The sequence below is a fragment of the Hemiscyllium ocellatum genome, chromosome 43 (assembly GCF_020745735.1).
Source record: "Hemiscyllium ocellatum isolate sHemOce1 chromosome 43, sHemOce1.pat.X.cur, whole genome shotgun sequence".
Taxonomy (NCBI): domain Eukaryota; kingdom Metazoa; phylum Chordata; class Chondrichthyes; order Orectolobiformes; family Hemiscylliidae; genus Hemiscyllium; species Hemiscyllium ocellatum.
Window position 1 is genome coordinate 14092022 of NC_083443.1, and position 16815 is coordinate 14108836.

The 16815-nt window shown below is 41.0% G+C and overlaps 1 protein-coding gene across 5 annotated transcripts in view; it reads left to right on the plus strand.

The window, feature by feature from the left end:
- LOC132835030 (A disintegrin and metalloproteinase with thrombospondin motifs 14) overlaps positions 1 to 16815 on the plus strand; it is a 207828-nt gene that overhangs the window by 151762 nt on the left and 39251 nt on the right. For 4 of the 5 annotated variants that reach the window (XM_060854286.1, XM_060854287.1, XM_060854288.1 and 1 more), the window contains 2 exons: positions 2274 to 2430; positions 9672 to 9777. In XM_060854286.1, coding sequence (XP_060710269.1) covers positions 2274 to 2430; positions 9672 to 9777 — 263 coding nt within the window. The remainder of the gene's footprint in view (positions 1 to 2273; positions 2431 to 9671; positions 9778 to 16815) is intronic. The other variant, XM_060854285.1, reaches the window with a different exon arrangement.

The window sequence follows — 16815 nt, forward strand, 5'->3', positions numbered from 1 at the left end:
AGTAGTCAGTTTTTAAATTCCTGTAAGAGCACAATCTCTCAGAGGACTTAATGAGTCGTTTCAGCTTCTAATGCTCACTTCCATCTGTCTAAATTTATTTGCTTTACCCTTTTGAATTCAATGCCCAGCCCATTTCATTAAGTTATGGAAACTTTGCCTATGTGCTTTAGGCACTATCTCATGTAGCTAAGTTTTTTTAATAGCATCATGATCTTGAGGAACCTTCTGTAACAGTGAAGCATATACTTCCTGTGCTTAACTTGTCAACTTAACCTGCATGAGAAGTATCCAGCCTTCTTTTACCCAATTCAATTGTGTCGCTATTTTCTCAAAAGGTTTAAAGAATGCATCCTTTTCCTCAAATTTTGGTACAGGGCTAGGTAAACTTAAACATTTCCTTATTGACTTTAAGTGATGACTCCAATTCTCCCCATCAAAACCTGCATCAGTATCTGATGTCTTCTTTTTCAACTGTGTCATTTTAAGCTGACATACATATTATCTCTGTCTTGCCTTCCTTCTCTTTCCCTTTGCAATTCTAATTGTAACAAATCCCCAATATATCTGTCATTTAGACCTAGGCTAACAGAAAACGTAGTCAAGGTTTCTGTACTCTACAAGGACTGAGTTTTTTTTCTACAAAACAAGTATACTGTAATCAGAGATAAAACCGATATGAGCTGTCAATATATAACTCCACTAGGTTAAACTCTAAACCTTTATAAACCTTCCTCGCCCTCACCTTAAACATATATACAGACACAAACAATTAGAATTATAGGTGGAGGGGAAAATGAAAAGTGGGAAAGCAGTTCAATTACCCCAGATCATAGGGTTCTCTGAGATGGTCCTTTTGCTGATCAGGATTTTCTGTTATAGAGGGCATGTTTTAAAGGTGAGAGAAGAAAGATTTAAAAGACACCTGAGGGACAGCCTATCACATAGAACATGGTTCAAATGTGGAATGAACTGCCAGAGGAAGTGGTAGATGTAGGCACAGTGACAATGTTTAAACAACCTTTGGACAGATAAATAAATAGGAAAAGTTTAGAGTGCTATTGGGCCAAATGCAGGCAAGTGGGATTAGTTTAGTTTGGGAACCATGATCGGCATGAATGATTTGGACCAAAGGGAGTGTTTCTGTTTGGTATGACTCTTTTCTCCAAGTTCTTTTCCCTTCATTGGAGGCACAGGCTGTTGTTACACTAACTGCAAAGTCTCTTAGTTCCTGGTTGAAACAACAGATTGCAGCAGCTAGTGAAAATAAACTGGCTTTTTTGAATCTTTAGTTGTTTTCTGGGAGCGAAAGACACACCATCTACTTCTTGTAGCAGTCTGAAGACTTTTGCCTATATCACTCACACCCACAAGCTGTTCAGCTACCTAGAAGATAATCTGGTAATTGTTGTCAGCCTGATGGCCTTGGTCATCCACAACTGGTCACAACCCCACAAACCAATCAGCAGCCCAATCTCACTTGGTGCCAGCACATCTCCAAATATCCTCCCTCAATGCTTGTTCAAAGCAGCAGTGTAAACACCATTCACAATGAGTTTCAGTAATCTGCTGTCTAAAAGTGCAGCAATTCTTTCCACAGTTCTTCATTTTAAAACAGTCCCTTTGCCATTTCATTCCCTAGTCGAAAACACAGCGAAAGAAAAAGACACCGTCTATACACAAGTTTACCTCCTAACCTTAAAAACTTTGTCATTGAATGAACATGAATTATTATTCCTCTTATTCTAAACTGAGGTGTTAATTAAGTTGAACCAAGAGTTTGAAGGTTATTAGAAGTACAGTTACGGATATAGTAAATAACTGATTGGTTAACCACTTTGTCTATATTAGCCTTCTGTACTAAATGATGCAAATGAAAGATTCCAGATATGTGCTGAATTTGTGGATCTTCGGCCTGACAGCAGCTGACATTACCCAACTTGGCCTCTACAGCTGTGGTTAGAGCGAGATAGAGAGGGGAAGCATAGATATGGATTTCACTTCACATGATCATATACTTGCCCAAAGAAAATATCAGTAAAGAGTTTTATACTTGAGCAGGCTAGCCAAAGGAAGTGTCTCCTGGAAAATACAAGGTTAAAAGAAACAGTAGTGACAGTTTTGCATCGAGTTATACCTGTGTATAATTTGTGTGTCACAATACAAGAATGCACAGTTTTAAAAAAAACAGATTCATAAATCCTGAAAAAAATGAAATGGGAGTTTTATTTGGAGCAATACGGAGCTATCTTAGTTAATCTCTCTTCAATTTACAGTCCATTAGCTTAATAGAGCGTGGGAATCCTTCACGAAGTTTAGAACAAGTTTGCCGATGGGCTCACACTCAACAGCGGTCTGATCCAGGACACTCCGAATATCACGACCATGCTATATTCCTTACCAGGCAAGATTTTGGTCCTGCAGGTATGCAAGGTACTGTATTGTTCTCGATCAGGTATGTGCAGTACTGCAGTGTGTGCTGTCTGAATTCTCCATCTGTAAAGGTAACTTCTTTAGATTACAATTATAGACTCAAATCTAATACAACTATATGCTGCATTCCATTGACAAGTTTAAATAGAAGTTGTAAGCAGATATGCTGATGTATCTTTAGCCTTATGTGCTATTTTCGAACCATCCAATTTTGAAGCTTACGGCTTCTCATTCCAATGGCTCCTTTGTTTAGCATAGCATGTTTTTTTCCTTAGATGTCCTTTGCATTCCCAGTCTGCCGTTTAACCTTTTATATCCATATTGTACTTGAAACTTCTGAGCAGAATTCTCTCTGAATAAATTTCAGCTGCAGAAAATGCCAGAGCTTTGCTTGTTTTTAATTGAGGTTAGTGCCTGAATATGTTCTCTCTGTCTCTTTCTCCATCTCTCTCTCCCTCCCTCTATGTTCGTTCTCTGTCTGTCTCTCTCTCTCTCTCTTTCTCCCACCCCCACCCACCCCCTCTCTCTCTGTGGAATTTATGCTGTGCAACATATTGAAGAACTTGTCTTCCCATTTTAGTTTTCACATTTACCTAGCAGACTCCTAATGAATATGGTGGCTCCTCTTGTATTTCTTTATATTAGAAAATCAATGCATGATTGTCCAAGTTCAGACTTTATAATGTAAAACAATTGCTTTCCGGTATTGGTAATGTTTTGTAACAGTAGAAGATGTTTTCAATACATCTTATTCTTGTTTTACACTGATTTTAGTTTCATTAATTCAAAAATGTACATGTTTCCTTACATCAATGATTAGTTATTTCACAATTGCTGATTATATATGATGCAACCTATTTAATGTGCGAGTGAACTGTATTTTGCCATATATAAGAGTCATTGTACCATGTTTTTTTGACTGCTTAAATATAATCTTCATTTTCTTCATAGCCTATAATTGCTGGCCAGCATTAATAGAATATAACAAAATATCCTCATTTTCTGTCAATAGAAATAGTAAGAACATTTAAATAACAATTGGAGTCAGTGAAAAGTACTCCTCTTTCAGGATGCTAAGTTTTTGAGGGGTGCTGTATTCATTATGAGCAGATTAAATTGAGCTTTATTTTGAGGAGTGGCTTAAATTATCTCTACTAACAGTTCTTCCTGCATGCTCAATTTCCTGAAAAGCTGCACTTGCATGAGCTGCACAAAATTGAATAAACTAATAGATACACAATTAATAAAACAATTTCTCATCTTCACTGTGCATAGCTGGATAACTGCACACTACTTGATCGAGGGATGTGTGGAAAATGTAGTTTGTTGCTTTTAATTTTTCATATTCAACTTCTGTGTCACGCTGCTGAATGTCTCAATAGCATTGCGAGCATAGCTGTGCTTTACTGAGTTGTGATATATCTCTGGCAGAGGATCTATTTGCAGTACAATGTATGAATTTGATCCATCTGATGAGAGGTTTGTCTGCAGAGATTGTGATGACTCTCACAGGGTGTGTTCAAATTCTTCTAAGATTGCACTACTTTCACCTTTACATATGTTGGCAATAATGCTGGAGGAGCTTCTTCATACAAAGTGATACTTTGCAGCATTGAGGGAGTGGTTCTACAGCAGACATATAGCACTGGTTAGCTGCTGGCAATCAATGGTATCCTGTACTTGCAGAAGATTGCAATTCCAGCAGAGCTGTGTACTTGATCCAAATGCTTGTCTCTTTATCCCTTTTAATGCTGCTGGTGGGGTGTCCTTTCTCCTGCTAAACAGCTATCTTTAAGAACAATAGGGTGGTTATGGTAGGGGATTTTAACTTTCCAAACATAGACGGGACTGCCATAGTGTTAAGGGTTTAGATGGAGAAGAATTCAAGTGCGTACAAGACAGTTTTCTGATTCACTATGTGGATGTACCTACCAGAGAAGGGGAAAACCTTGACCTATTCTTGGGAAATAAGGCAGGTCAGGTGACTGAGGTGTCAGTGGGGGAGCACTTTGGGGCTAGCGACCATAATTCTATTAGAGTCGTAGAGATGCTCAGCATGGAAACAGACCCTTCAGTCCAACCCGTCCATGCTGATCAAATATCCCAACCCAATCTAGTCCCACCTGCCAGCACCCGGCCCATATCCCTCCAAACCCTTCCTATTCATATACCCATCCAAATGCCTCTTAAATGTTGCAATTGTACCAACCTTTAATTTTAAAATTGTGATGGAAAAGGATAGACCAGATCTAAAAGTTGAAGTTCTAAATTGGAGGAAGGCTAATTTTGACAGTAGTAGGCAAAAACTTTCAAAAGCTGATTGGGGCAGATGTTTGCAGGTAAAGGGCTGGCTGGAAAATGGGAAGCCTTCAAAAATGAGATAATGAGAGTCCAGAAACGGTATATTCCTGTTAGGGTGAAAGGAAAGGCTGGTAGGTATAGGGAATGCTGGATGACGAGAGAAATTGTGGTTTTGGTTAAGAAAAAGAAGGACGCATATGTTAGGTACAAACAGGATAGATCGAGTGAATCCTTAGAAGAGTATAAAGGCAGTAGGAGTATACTTAAGAGAGAAATAGGAGGGCAGAAAGGGCACTCGAGATAGCTTTGGCAAGTAGGGTTAAGGAGAATCCAGAAGGATTTTATAGTACATTAAGGACAAAAGGGTAACTAGGGAGAGAATAGGGCCCCTCAAAGATCAGCAAGGCAGCCTATGTATGGAACTGCAAGAGATGGGAGAGATACTAAACGAATATATTACATCATTGTTTACTGTAGATAAGGATATGGAAGATAGAGAATGTAGGAAAATAGATGGTGACATTTTGAAAAATGTCTGTATCACATAAAAGGTGGTGCTGGATATCTTGAAACGCCTGAAAGTGAATAAATCCTCAGGACCTGATCAGTGTACCCTAGAACTCTGTGGGAAGCTAGAAAAGTGATTGCTGTGCCCCTTGCTGAGATATTTGTATCATCGGTGGTCACAGGTGAGGTGCTGGAAGACTAGAGGTTAGCTACTGTGGTGCCACTATTTAAGAAGAGTGATAAGGACAAGCCAGGGAACTATAGACCAGTGAGCCTGATATTGCTGGTGGGCAAGTTGTTGGAGGGAGTCCTGAGGGACAGAATATACATGTATTTGGACTGATTAGGGATAGTCAGCATGGCCTTGTGCTTGGGAAATCATGTGTCACAAACTTGATTGAGTTTTTTGAAGAAGTAACAAAGAGGATTGATGAAGGCAGAGCGGTAGATGCGATCTGTATGGACTTCAGTAAGGCGTTTGACAAAGTTCCTCATGGAAGACTGGTTAGCAAGGTTAGATCTCATAGAAGTCAGGGAGACTAACTATTCAGATGCAGAACTGGCTTGAAGGTAGGAGACAGAGGGTGGTGGTGGAGGGTTACTTTTCAGACTGGAGGCCTGTGACCAGTGGAGTGCCACAAGGATCAGTGCTGGATCCACTGCTTTTAGTCATATATAAATGATTTGGATATGCACATAGGAGGGCTAGTTAGTAAGTTTGCAGATGACACCAAAATTAGAGATATAGTGGATAGTGAAGGTTACCTCGGAGTACAACGGGATCTTGATCAGATGGGCCATTGGGCTGATGAGTGGCAGATGGAGTTTAACTTAGATAAATGGGAGATGCTGCATTTTGGAAAAACAAACCAGATCAGGACTTATACAGTGTTGCTGAAGAAAGAGACCTGAGAGTGCAGGTTCATAGTTCCTTGAAAGTAGAGTTGCAGGTAGATAGGGTAGTGAAGAAGGCTTTCCTTTATTGGTCAGAGCATTGAGTACAGGAGTTGGGAGGTCTTGTTGTAGCAGTACTGGACATTGGTTAGACCACTTTTGGAATATTGCAATTCTGGTCTCCCTCCTATTGCAAGGATATTGTGAAACCTGAAAGGGTTTAGAAAAGATTTACAAGGATGTTGCCAGGGTTGGAGGATTTCAGCTATCGGGAGAGGTTGAATAGGCTGTGGCTGTTTTCCCTGGAGGGTCAGAGGCTGAGGAATGACCTCAGAGAGGTTTATAAAGTCATGAGGGGCATGGATAGGATAAATTAACAACATCTTTTCCCTGGGGTGGGCAAGTCCAGAACCAGAGGGCATAGGCTTAGGGTAAGAAGGGAAAAACTTACAAGGACATAAGGGGCAATTTTTCACACTCAAGGTGGGTTGTGTATGGAATGAACTGCCAGAGGAAGTGGTAGAAGCTGGTACAATTGCAACATTTAAAAAGCATCTGGATGGGTATATGAATAGGAAGGGTTTAGAGGGATATGGGACAAGTGCTGGCAAATGGGACTAGATTAATTTAGGATATCTGGTCAGCGTGGACAAGTTGGACCGAAGAGTCTCTTTCCATGCTGTACATCTCTATGACATGTTCAGTTGTGCCAGGTTGGAAGAGGGCATCAGCTGAAACGAAATGGCACCACTGGCATGATGTCCATGACTCCATTGACTCCAACTGAGTTTCTCGCTACCTCGTAAAGGCAGTTAACATAATCAAAGACTCCTCCCATTCCAGCTATAACCTCTTCCAACCTCTTCTGTCAGGCAGAAGATACAAAAGCTCAAACACTCAGACCAACAGATTCAAAAACAGCTTCTTTGTCACAGTTAATAGACTTCTGAATGGACCTTACAAATTTCCAATTTAATGTTGATCTTGCTCATTGTGCACCTTCTCTGCAGCCTCACTCCATATTCTTCACTCTGTCCTATTACCCTGATGCACTATATATGGTATGATCTGCCTGTACTGCATACAAAACAAAACTTTTCACAGTACCCAGGTATATGTGACAGTAATAAATGAGATGAAATCAAATCATATCATAACCTATGCGCTTTGCAGACTTCTGGCAGACATTAACTGTATGAGAGTTCAAACTCTGACCAGCAAGGCATCAGTTCACCTCCCAAGTTTACACCATACTGCAGGAAGGTATTTTGGACCTTTAAAAACAAAACAAAACCTGGCAAACAATTCCAGCACCTTACCTTTCAACCTAATAAAAAGCTTTTTACAATGCACTATATCAATCTGTTCCTTATTAAAATTTAGTTAGATGGCATTAGAACATAAAATTATGTTTTTAGTTTATTCAAAAATATGAATCTAGAATTTCTGATTTCCCTTATCCTTGGCATTTATTTTATCTCTCCTTTGTAACCTTTAACTGGTCCAACTGGAGATGGGGAACAACTCCTGGGGGTTTGATAAAACCCTTTGTTGATGCGGCAACTGGGAAGGTTGGAAGCTGTGGTAGATTTACCTCCATTTTTTTTTCATCTTGTGTCTGCCTTTACTCATAACCCTGGGGACAGAATGCAAGGGGTAAATTGTGGGCATACATCGTAAGTATTTTGTCAATCCCTGGAAAAGTACTGTATTTGGAACGTCCAAATGTTGAATTTTTAAAGTCCATTTCATCATTAACTTTTGGCATCATTTCTTGTGGCACTGGATACTCTAGATTCCTTCAAATTTGATTCTTTTGAGACATTTATTTAAAGAGTTTTTGCCAATGGAACATAATCTAGCAAAGGGTGAAAACAATATGGGAGGAGATTTAAAGCTGCAGCTGCTTGAAGTTAATACAAAATGGAGGTGTGAATATAGAGTGTAGACATTCTTCTGTCACTGGGAAATTGAGCTGTAATTCAGCTCAGAATATGGCTGAAAATCCAAGTGAAGGACATGCTAAGTCATTTGCCATTTTACTGAACTAAAACTTGAAGTAATTTCACACACAATGAAGACATGACTAGGTGACATGCTTTTTCTAAGGTTGACTTGAGGCTGGCTGTTGATGCACAGATAATTTTACACTGTGCAGGAATGTGTGTTACTAATACTGGTAACTATTTCACATTGGACTCTCTGCATTTGGAGTTCCAGTCTTGGTGAGCAGGAAAATAGTAAAGAAATATGGTCTTCATGTGAACTGAGCTGTTTTCAGAAACGAAGTAATAAACTGAAGCGATGTGAACTGGCCTCGGGCCAAACCCACGGCCACTTCCACCTAGAAGAGCAAGGGCAGCAGATGCATGGGAATAGCACAACCCGCAAGTTCCCTTCCAAGCCACTCACCATCCTGAGTATCGCTGTTCCTTCACTGTTACTGGGTCAAAATCCTGGAATGTCCTCCCAAAGAGGATTGTGGATTAGTCGACAACACATGGACTGTAGTGGATCAGGAAAGCAGCTCACCAGCACCTTCTCAAGGGCAACTAGGGACAGGCAGGAACTGCTAGTCTAGCCAGCCAGAAGTGAATAAAAATATTATATCAGTTTAGATTTAAAGAGGTCAGGTAAACCATTTTTCATGTGTGAGCTATCCTGTTCGAAGAGTTCCAGTTCACCAATACCTGTTATATACTTCAAAAAAATGTTTCATTTATCAAATTGACAGAGAGAACCAATACTTCAAGTCATTTAGCATCATATCAACCTAAAATTTTAGTTAACTATATTATACTGTGAACTCTTAACTATTTCGAAAGAGTTTGCTTTGGGCTCAAATGTAGCAAAATTGACGCGTCAGTTCTGTTAAAAGTGGAAAGAGGAATTCAATCTTTCTGCATTCTTCATTTATATATCCCTCATTAATCTCGGGCTGTTATTTTCATTCAGTCGATCCATATAGTTTTTTAAAAAATTTAAAGCAGTTAATTCCTGGTGCTTAATGCTTTAAAACTTTGTCTGCTATTGACATTTATGAAAGCAAGTGCACAGCTGTGATTTTAATTTTGAAGAAAAGCGTATTTGACCTCGATGTATTTGTTTTTCCTCTGAAATTAAAGCTATTTGAACGTATTGCAGCATTCTTTTTTGGCAAAGGGGAAATGAAACAGAAAACGCTGGAAATAATCAGAAGGTCAGGCAGCATCTACAGAGAGGAAAACAGAGTTAACCTGGTTTCAAGTCACTTGCTGTCTGATCTGCTGAATATTTTCAGGACTCACTGTTTTTGTTTCAGATTTCCAGCATCCATAGTATCTTACTTCTCAATTTATGGTGTAGGAGACATTTTATATTGATACTTCAGTTTGCACTTGAAGTCTTCCAGAAGATCTACACAGCTGTGATGTGTGTGTGTGTTGGGGGGTTTGGCGTGGGGGGGGAGGAAGAAGTGTGTGAGCACGCGCGCACGCGGGTGAAATGTACTAATGCTGCCCAGGCTTTCTCATGAACTCTCTGCTCTGTATTATGCTTAGGTTATGCTCCAGTGACAGGCATGTGCCATCCACTCCGAAGCTGTACACTCAACCATGAAGATGGATTTTCCTCTGCATTTGTGGTAGCCCATGAAACTGGTCACGTGTAAGTGTGTATTGCTGCCAAAGCACTCCCATGTAAACACTGGGCAGAAACAGTTCCATATAAACCAAGTTACAAACTATGGGGTGCAAAATAAGTAGTTGGCCCTATCCGTGTTGGTAAATAAATTGAGTGAAAGGGGGAGAAGTAATATTTAACTACAAAGTGAAACACGAGTCACACAATTATATGAAAATGTATGTGTACTATAACATAAAAATATGAACAATAACTGATGCTGTTATTGCAGGTAATATAGTGTAGAATTAAATGATGCAGTATCAGTCCCAACCATATGAGGAACTCATCATATCATTGATTCTGTCCAATATTCTCCTCCTGAGGAGACATGTTCTTCCAGGCAAATGTCAGGCCCTTTCTCTGGTTTGTTAACACATAAACACTTGGCTCCCTCTGAGAAGGGATTTTTAGTTCCCATAAATGTTCAGTAAGCTTCTCCTTGGTATTCTGTGCTTTGGTAATTGTACAAATCAAAATGACAGGAGTTTTCGAATAGTAGTACTTAGAAGTCACCACTTTTCCACAGCTGGCAAGCAAAAAGATCAGGCTACCTTTTGACACACAACTCAATATCACCGTGACAATATCAAGCTCAGAAAACTTCAATTATTATGAGCTGGTGATTCATTTTCTATGAAATTGCTTATGGACAGTAAATCTAGTACGACAAAAGCAAAGCTTTAAGGACTTTATGATCCTTTCCTAGTTTCTCCCCTTTCTCACCCACTGTATCCTCAGTTTGCTCTTTTATTTTCTCCCCTTTTTCCTGATGGCTGTTAATGCTTTCCATGTGTTAGTGGCATCTCTTGTCTTACTGCTTCTCTGTATTTTATGGCCATTAAATGGTCTCTACATTGGGAAGACCAATAATACATTCAGTTCAGCCAAAGGAGCAATACGTAAGATTTATTAGGCGGTTTACAGCTGTCTGGATTCAAACTTGACTTCAGCAATTTCAGACCATAACCTTTGTCCTCCTTCATAATTGGATGTCAGTTGTTGATGATTATGCTTTTCCAAGTTGCTCCTCACCTTGATCTATTCCTGCCTCACGCTCCCCTCCTTATCCCTGCCTCACGCTCCCCTCCTTATCCCTGCCTCACGCTCCCCTCCTTATCCCTCCCTCACACTCTCGCCCGCCCCCATCCCTGCCTCACACTCCCTCTTCCTTATCCCTCCCTCACACTCCCCTCCTTATACCTGCCTCACACTCCCCTTCTTATCCCTCCCTCACACGCTTGCCCGCCCCCCCATCCCTGCCTCACACTCCCCCTTCCTTATCCCTCCCTCACACTCCCCTCCTTATACTTGCCTCACACTCCCCTCCTTATCCCTCCCTCACACTCTTGCCCGCCCCCATCCCTGCCTCACACTCCCTCTTCTTTATCCCTCACTCACACTCCCCTCCTTATATCTGCCTCACACTCCCCTTCTTATCCCTCCCTCACACTCCCTTCCTTATTCCTGCCTCACACTCCCCTCCTTATCCCTCCCTCACACTCTTGCCCGCGCCCCCATCCCTGCCTCACACTCCCCCCTCCTTATCCCTCCCTCACACTCCCCTCCTTATACCTGCCTCACACTCCCCTCCTTATCCCTCCCTCACACTCTCACCCGCCCCCCCATCCCTGTCTCACACTCCCCCCTCCTTATCCCTGCCTCACACTCCCCTCCTTATACCTGCCTCACACTCCCCTCCTTATCCCTCCCTCACACTCCCTTCCTTATTCCTGCCTCTCACTCCCCTCCTTATCTCTCCCTCACACTCCCTTCCTTATTCCTGCCTCATACTCCCCTCCTTATCTCTCCCTCTCACTCCCTTCCTTATTCCTGCCTCTCACTCCCCTCCTTATCTCTCCCTCACACTCCCCTCCTTATCCCTGCCTCACACTCTCCTCCTTATCCCTCCCTCATACTCCCTTCCTTATTCCTGCCTCATACTCCCCTCCTTATCTCTCCCTCACACTCCCCTCCTTATCTCTGCCTCACACTCCCCTCCTTATGCCTGCCTCTGTTCCTGCTTCGAATCTGTTGTATCCTTAACATTTTCTGCTTTTGACAACAGGTTGCTAATCTGAAAAACTCAGTCTGTTTCTCTCTTAGTGGATGCTGCCTGACCTCTAGGCATTTCCAACATTTTGTATTTTCTTTGTTTCAGTTTTTGTGGGAGTTTGTCAAGTAGTTTGCTTTTCTGATGGATTAATTACTCGGCAATTTTCAGTTGGGATTTCCTGTTGTGTTTGCTGATTTTTAATGGGATTTAACACACCTAATGCTGAAAGGGATTTGTAATAGGAATATGTTTGTTACATAAATTTCTTCAGATGGTCTAAATGCTGTTCTGCTAGAAATGTTTACATTCTGGTAGTTCCATCACATTACTAGTATTTTAATCTTTAAAAAGTCAGAAAATGTACAGACACCATTTTTGACTGCAGTCAAGACAAGAGTATCTCAAATCTTAAGTTGTTTTTTGATTAGATTAGATTCCTTACAGTGTTGAAACATACCCTTCGGCCCAACAAGTCCACACTGACCCTCCGGGTGCGCCGGTTTCCTCCCACGGCCACAAAGATGTGCAGGTCAGGTGAATCGGCCATGGCTAAATTGCCCGTAGTGTTAGGGGAAAGGGTAAATGTAGGGATGTGGGTGAGTTTCGCTTCGGCGGGCCGGTGTGGACTTGTTGGGCCGAAGGGCCTGTTTCCTCACTGTAAGTAATCTAATCTAATCTGACCCATTTCCCTCTGACTAATGCACCTAGCACTATGGGCAGTTTTAGCATGGCCAATCCCCCTGACCTGCCCATCTTTGGACTGTGTGTGGAAACTGGAGCACCAGGAGCAAACCCACGCAGACACGGGGAGAATGTGCAAACTCCACACAGTCAGTCGCCTGAGGCTGGAATTGAACCTGGGACCCTGGTGCTGTGAGGCAGCAGTGCTAACCACTGAGTCACCGTGCCGCCCTTTTTGTTATGGATAGAGCAAAAAGGAATATAGGTGCAACTCAACAACAGAGAGCAATATCTTACTTGCATCTTTTTTGATTTCTTCAATTCATTTCAAAATGCATCAGTATAGTGTAAATATTTCAATGTTAGAATTCAGCAATATCTATTATTTACCCGCAATATCCATTATGCACAGGTTAGAAATTGCAGTCAGTACTGTTCTTCTATGTATACTGGCTGCAGACTCCTCTGTATCATTTTCATAAGTTAACATCCTACCCGAACTAGTGAAGAAGGTTAAAGTAATTGAAGTGCTCATGTAAGAACAACATTGAAGGTAGTTTACCTACATTAACTAGACAAGAGCAATCCCAACATCATCTGATCCATGAAGATCCCACCTTCTCGGCCTCGCCTGAGTCATGGTGACCTCATTTTTGTATCTCAAAACTATGCTTTATTCAAAAAAATCTTTAGATACGTAGTCGCTGAAGCAGATTGGTTCTGTACAGTAGTATATGAAGGAACAAACAAGCACTGGAGTTTGATTCTATCCAACAAACAAACCGAAGGCATTACTTTCTTGTGTAAGACAATATTTACATATATTTCAGTGGCCAGGAGGTCTGATAATCAAACAGACCCCCGTTTAACTTCAGCAGAAATACCTCAAACAGTCGTTTTACCCCCCCCTCCCCAACTTTGTGACACCTGCCCCAAGCTTTAGTGCATTCCTCATCACATAGTCCTGGACCATGTTAAGCTACCACCACCAGTTATCTCTCTCTAATAAGAGAGCAGCCATAAGGGCCTCTGTGACTGCGGAAACTTTACCATACCTTTTACCTTATGGTATCTGCATTATGCAAATGTTTCCTCATTTACTGTGTAACATACTCAATGATAGAAAAATGGTGGCAATATTTGCAAGATTCTCACAGATACCATTGGATTAGCTTCCATGTTACACTGCTCTGAATGCAGTGTTCGTGGTGAAGGTTGTGTATGAGCACCATCTGGTGGATCCAGTTAGAATGGCTTTGATTTGTTGATGTTCAAACCTCCAAAGACTGCAGCAACACAATTGAATTGAATTTATCATCACGTGTACCAAGGCACAGTGAAAAGCTTTGTCTTGCAAGTAATACGGGCAGATCACAGAGTTAAATAGCATAGGTAAGTAAATAATAGTAAATAGCGGCAAAAACAAAAACACAGGTACAGGCGAATGCCATGAGTTTGTGAATCCATTCAGTACTCTAACAACAGTAGAGTAGAAACTGTTTCAAAACCGGCTGGTGCATGTGTTCAGGCTTCTGTACCTTCTCCCCAATAGTAGAGGTTGTAGAAAAGCATTGCCATAGTGGGATGGATCGTTGAAAATGCTGGTGGCCTTTCCTTGACAGTGGGCCTGGTAGATGGATTCTATAGATGGGAGGTTGGCCTTTGTGATTGTCTGGACCAAGTTCGCTACTCTCTGTAACCGTCTCCGATCTTCAATGGTACAGTTGCCATACCAGGTAGTGATACATCCAAACAGAATATTCTCGATGTAAACCTATAAAAGTTGGCAAGGGTATTCACCATCATGCCGAATTTTCTCAGCTGCCTGAGGAGGAAGAGACATTGGGCCTTTGTAACCAGTGCGTTCAGGTGAAGACACCAAGAAAGCTTGTTGTTAATGACCGCTTCCAGGAGCTTGACACTCTCCACTCATTCCAACTCTGTGTTGTTAATGTGGGGGGGGGGAAATGAGTAACATCCCACTGAAAGTCAATAAACATTCCTTAGTTTTGCCGGCATTGAGGTCTAGGTTGTTCCCAGTGCACCATTTTTCCAAGTCTTCCACCTCCTGTCTGTAGTCTGTTTCGTCGCCATCTGAGGTTCGACTGACTATGGTGGTGTCATCAGTGAACTTGTAAATGGTATTTAGTCTGGTATTTGGTGATGCAGTCATGGGTATACAGTGAGTACAGTAGGGGACTGAGAATGCACCCCAGTGTTGAGTGTTAGTGAGAATAAAATATTGTCCCCAGTCCTCACTGATTATGGCCTGTGGGTCAGGAAACTGAGGATCCAGTTGCAGAGAATGGGGCTTAGTCCGAGATCACCAAATTCAGTAACAGAACATAGTAACAGAGGAGTGGACTATTCAGCTCCGTGAGTCTTTTCAGGCATTCAATTCAGTCAAAGCTAATCTGTACCTAACTCCATTTACCCACTTTAACTTCAGATCCTTGGTGTGTGATGATCCTATGGCTTTAAGAGGTGTGTTTTGCCCTTGTCTTTTTTTTCAGAAGAGGGGTTAAGACAGAGGTGAAGAACGGTCTGCTTCAAGCCAATAAAGTAAACAGCTTGTAAGGCGTTGGTTTTTTAACATTTGGAACAATACAAGCAGCCTGAATGGTTGGGGTCAAGCTCCCACAGAACCAAGATTTTAGTTTTAGTTTTCAATATCTGTCAGGATTGTGAAAGTTGCTACATCTCTTTCTTTCTTTCTTTCTTTTTTTTTCCTCTCACTCGCTCTCTTTGCTACAGCAAAAAGCTTAGGTTCTCTTCCTGTTGCTAGAATTGTATGTGAGACAATCTATGTGACTGAATTTTCCTTTGCGAAGGGTGTGCTTACAGGATGTTACTATTTTGGAACAGTTAAGGAGCAGTTTATCATTTTCTTAAGTATTTTGTTAGAGTTAGTCAAACCAATTCTTTTTGTCTATTTTTCTTTTGTCTGCATTTTAACTATAGTGTATGAATAAAATGTGTTTTGCTTCAAGCCTGATATTTTTACCAATCGAATTGCATCCGGAACCTAATGCCTGGTACTTGCCTTTAAAACAAGAAAAAGTTAGGGTCTAGGCTATCTCCTGAACATGTTTTAAGGGAATTTGATCTGATCCATACAAACTGGAGGCTTTTGTTGGGATCAAGATCTCTAATTCCATGTTGGATTTAAGATTATTGGACTCAAAGGCAGCGAGTGGTAAGTATTAATGGTTTTTATTTCAAGTGTTGCATTCGGTTGGTTGAAATAAGATGTGCCTTGTGTAGTAATAGCTCTTTCAGTCACTAAGAGTTTCCTGGGGGTGAAACAAGTCCCTTTGGGAGTTTTACAGTAAGTGAGCATGGCAAAGTTTTTGAAATTAGCAGACAACTTGAGGTTGGAGCTGCCTGTGTCTGTGAGAAAAGGAGAAATAATTTTAGTAGTAGTTATACATTTGCAATCAGGAACATTGAAGATTGCTAAACTTCAGTTATAAATGAAGTAGCTTCAATTCGAGGCAATAGCTAGGGAAAAGGAAAGAATAGCCCTGGCAAAACAAAAAGAGAAAATGAAATGAAACAGTTTGAGTTGTGATTAAATCACAGGAAAAAGAAAAGGAAAGGATGGGCTTCGCACAAGTTAAAGGGAAAAAAGAGAGTTTTTGAACTTCAGAGGTTGGAAATGAGAATTCAAAATGGACTTAAAATGGCAGAGATCGAGGTGAAATAGTGATGAGGTCAGTGATGGAGAGCAAACCCATTGGGGCCAAAGGCCTGGTGGGGATCAGTTTAAATATGGCTAAACATTGCCCAAGTTCGATGAGAAAGATGTGGAAGCTTTTGCATTTCATTTGAGAAGGTGGCTAAACAAACGAAATAGCCAATAACCATGTGGGTTTTGTTGATCCTAACAACACTGGTAGGTAGAAAATGCCATCTTAAGCACATACGAGCTAATGTCAGAAGCCTACAGACAACATTTTATGAATCTAAGGTTGGAACCTGGTCAAATGTATATAGAGTTTGAAAGGAGCAAGCTCAGTAATTTTGGTAGGTGGATAAGGGCATTGAAAATAGGTCAAAGATACGATGCTTTGAGAGAGACAAATATTTTGGAGGAATTCAAACATTTTCTTCTTGAAGTAATGAGAACTCGTGGAAGAGCAAAGAATTAAGACTGCAAGATTAGCAGCAGAAATGGCAGGTGGTTATGAGCTGGTTCATAAATCAAAGTTTGGCTACCAACATCAGTCTTAATCTGTGAGGGATAGAAAGTGTGGAAAAGAGAAATCCTTAGGTGGTAAAGGAAA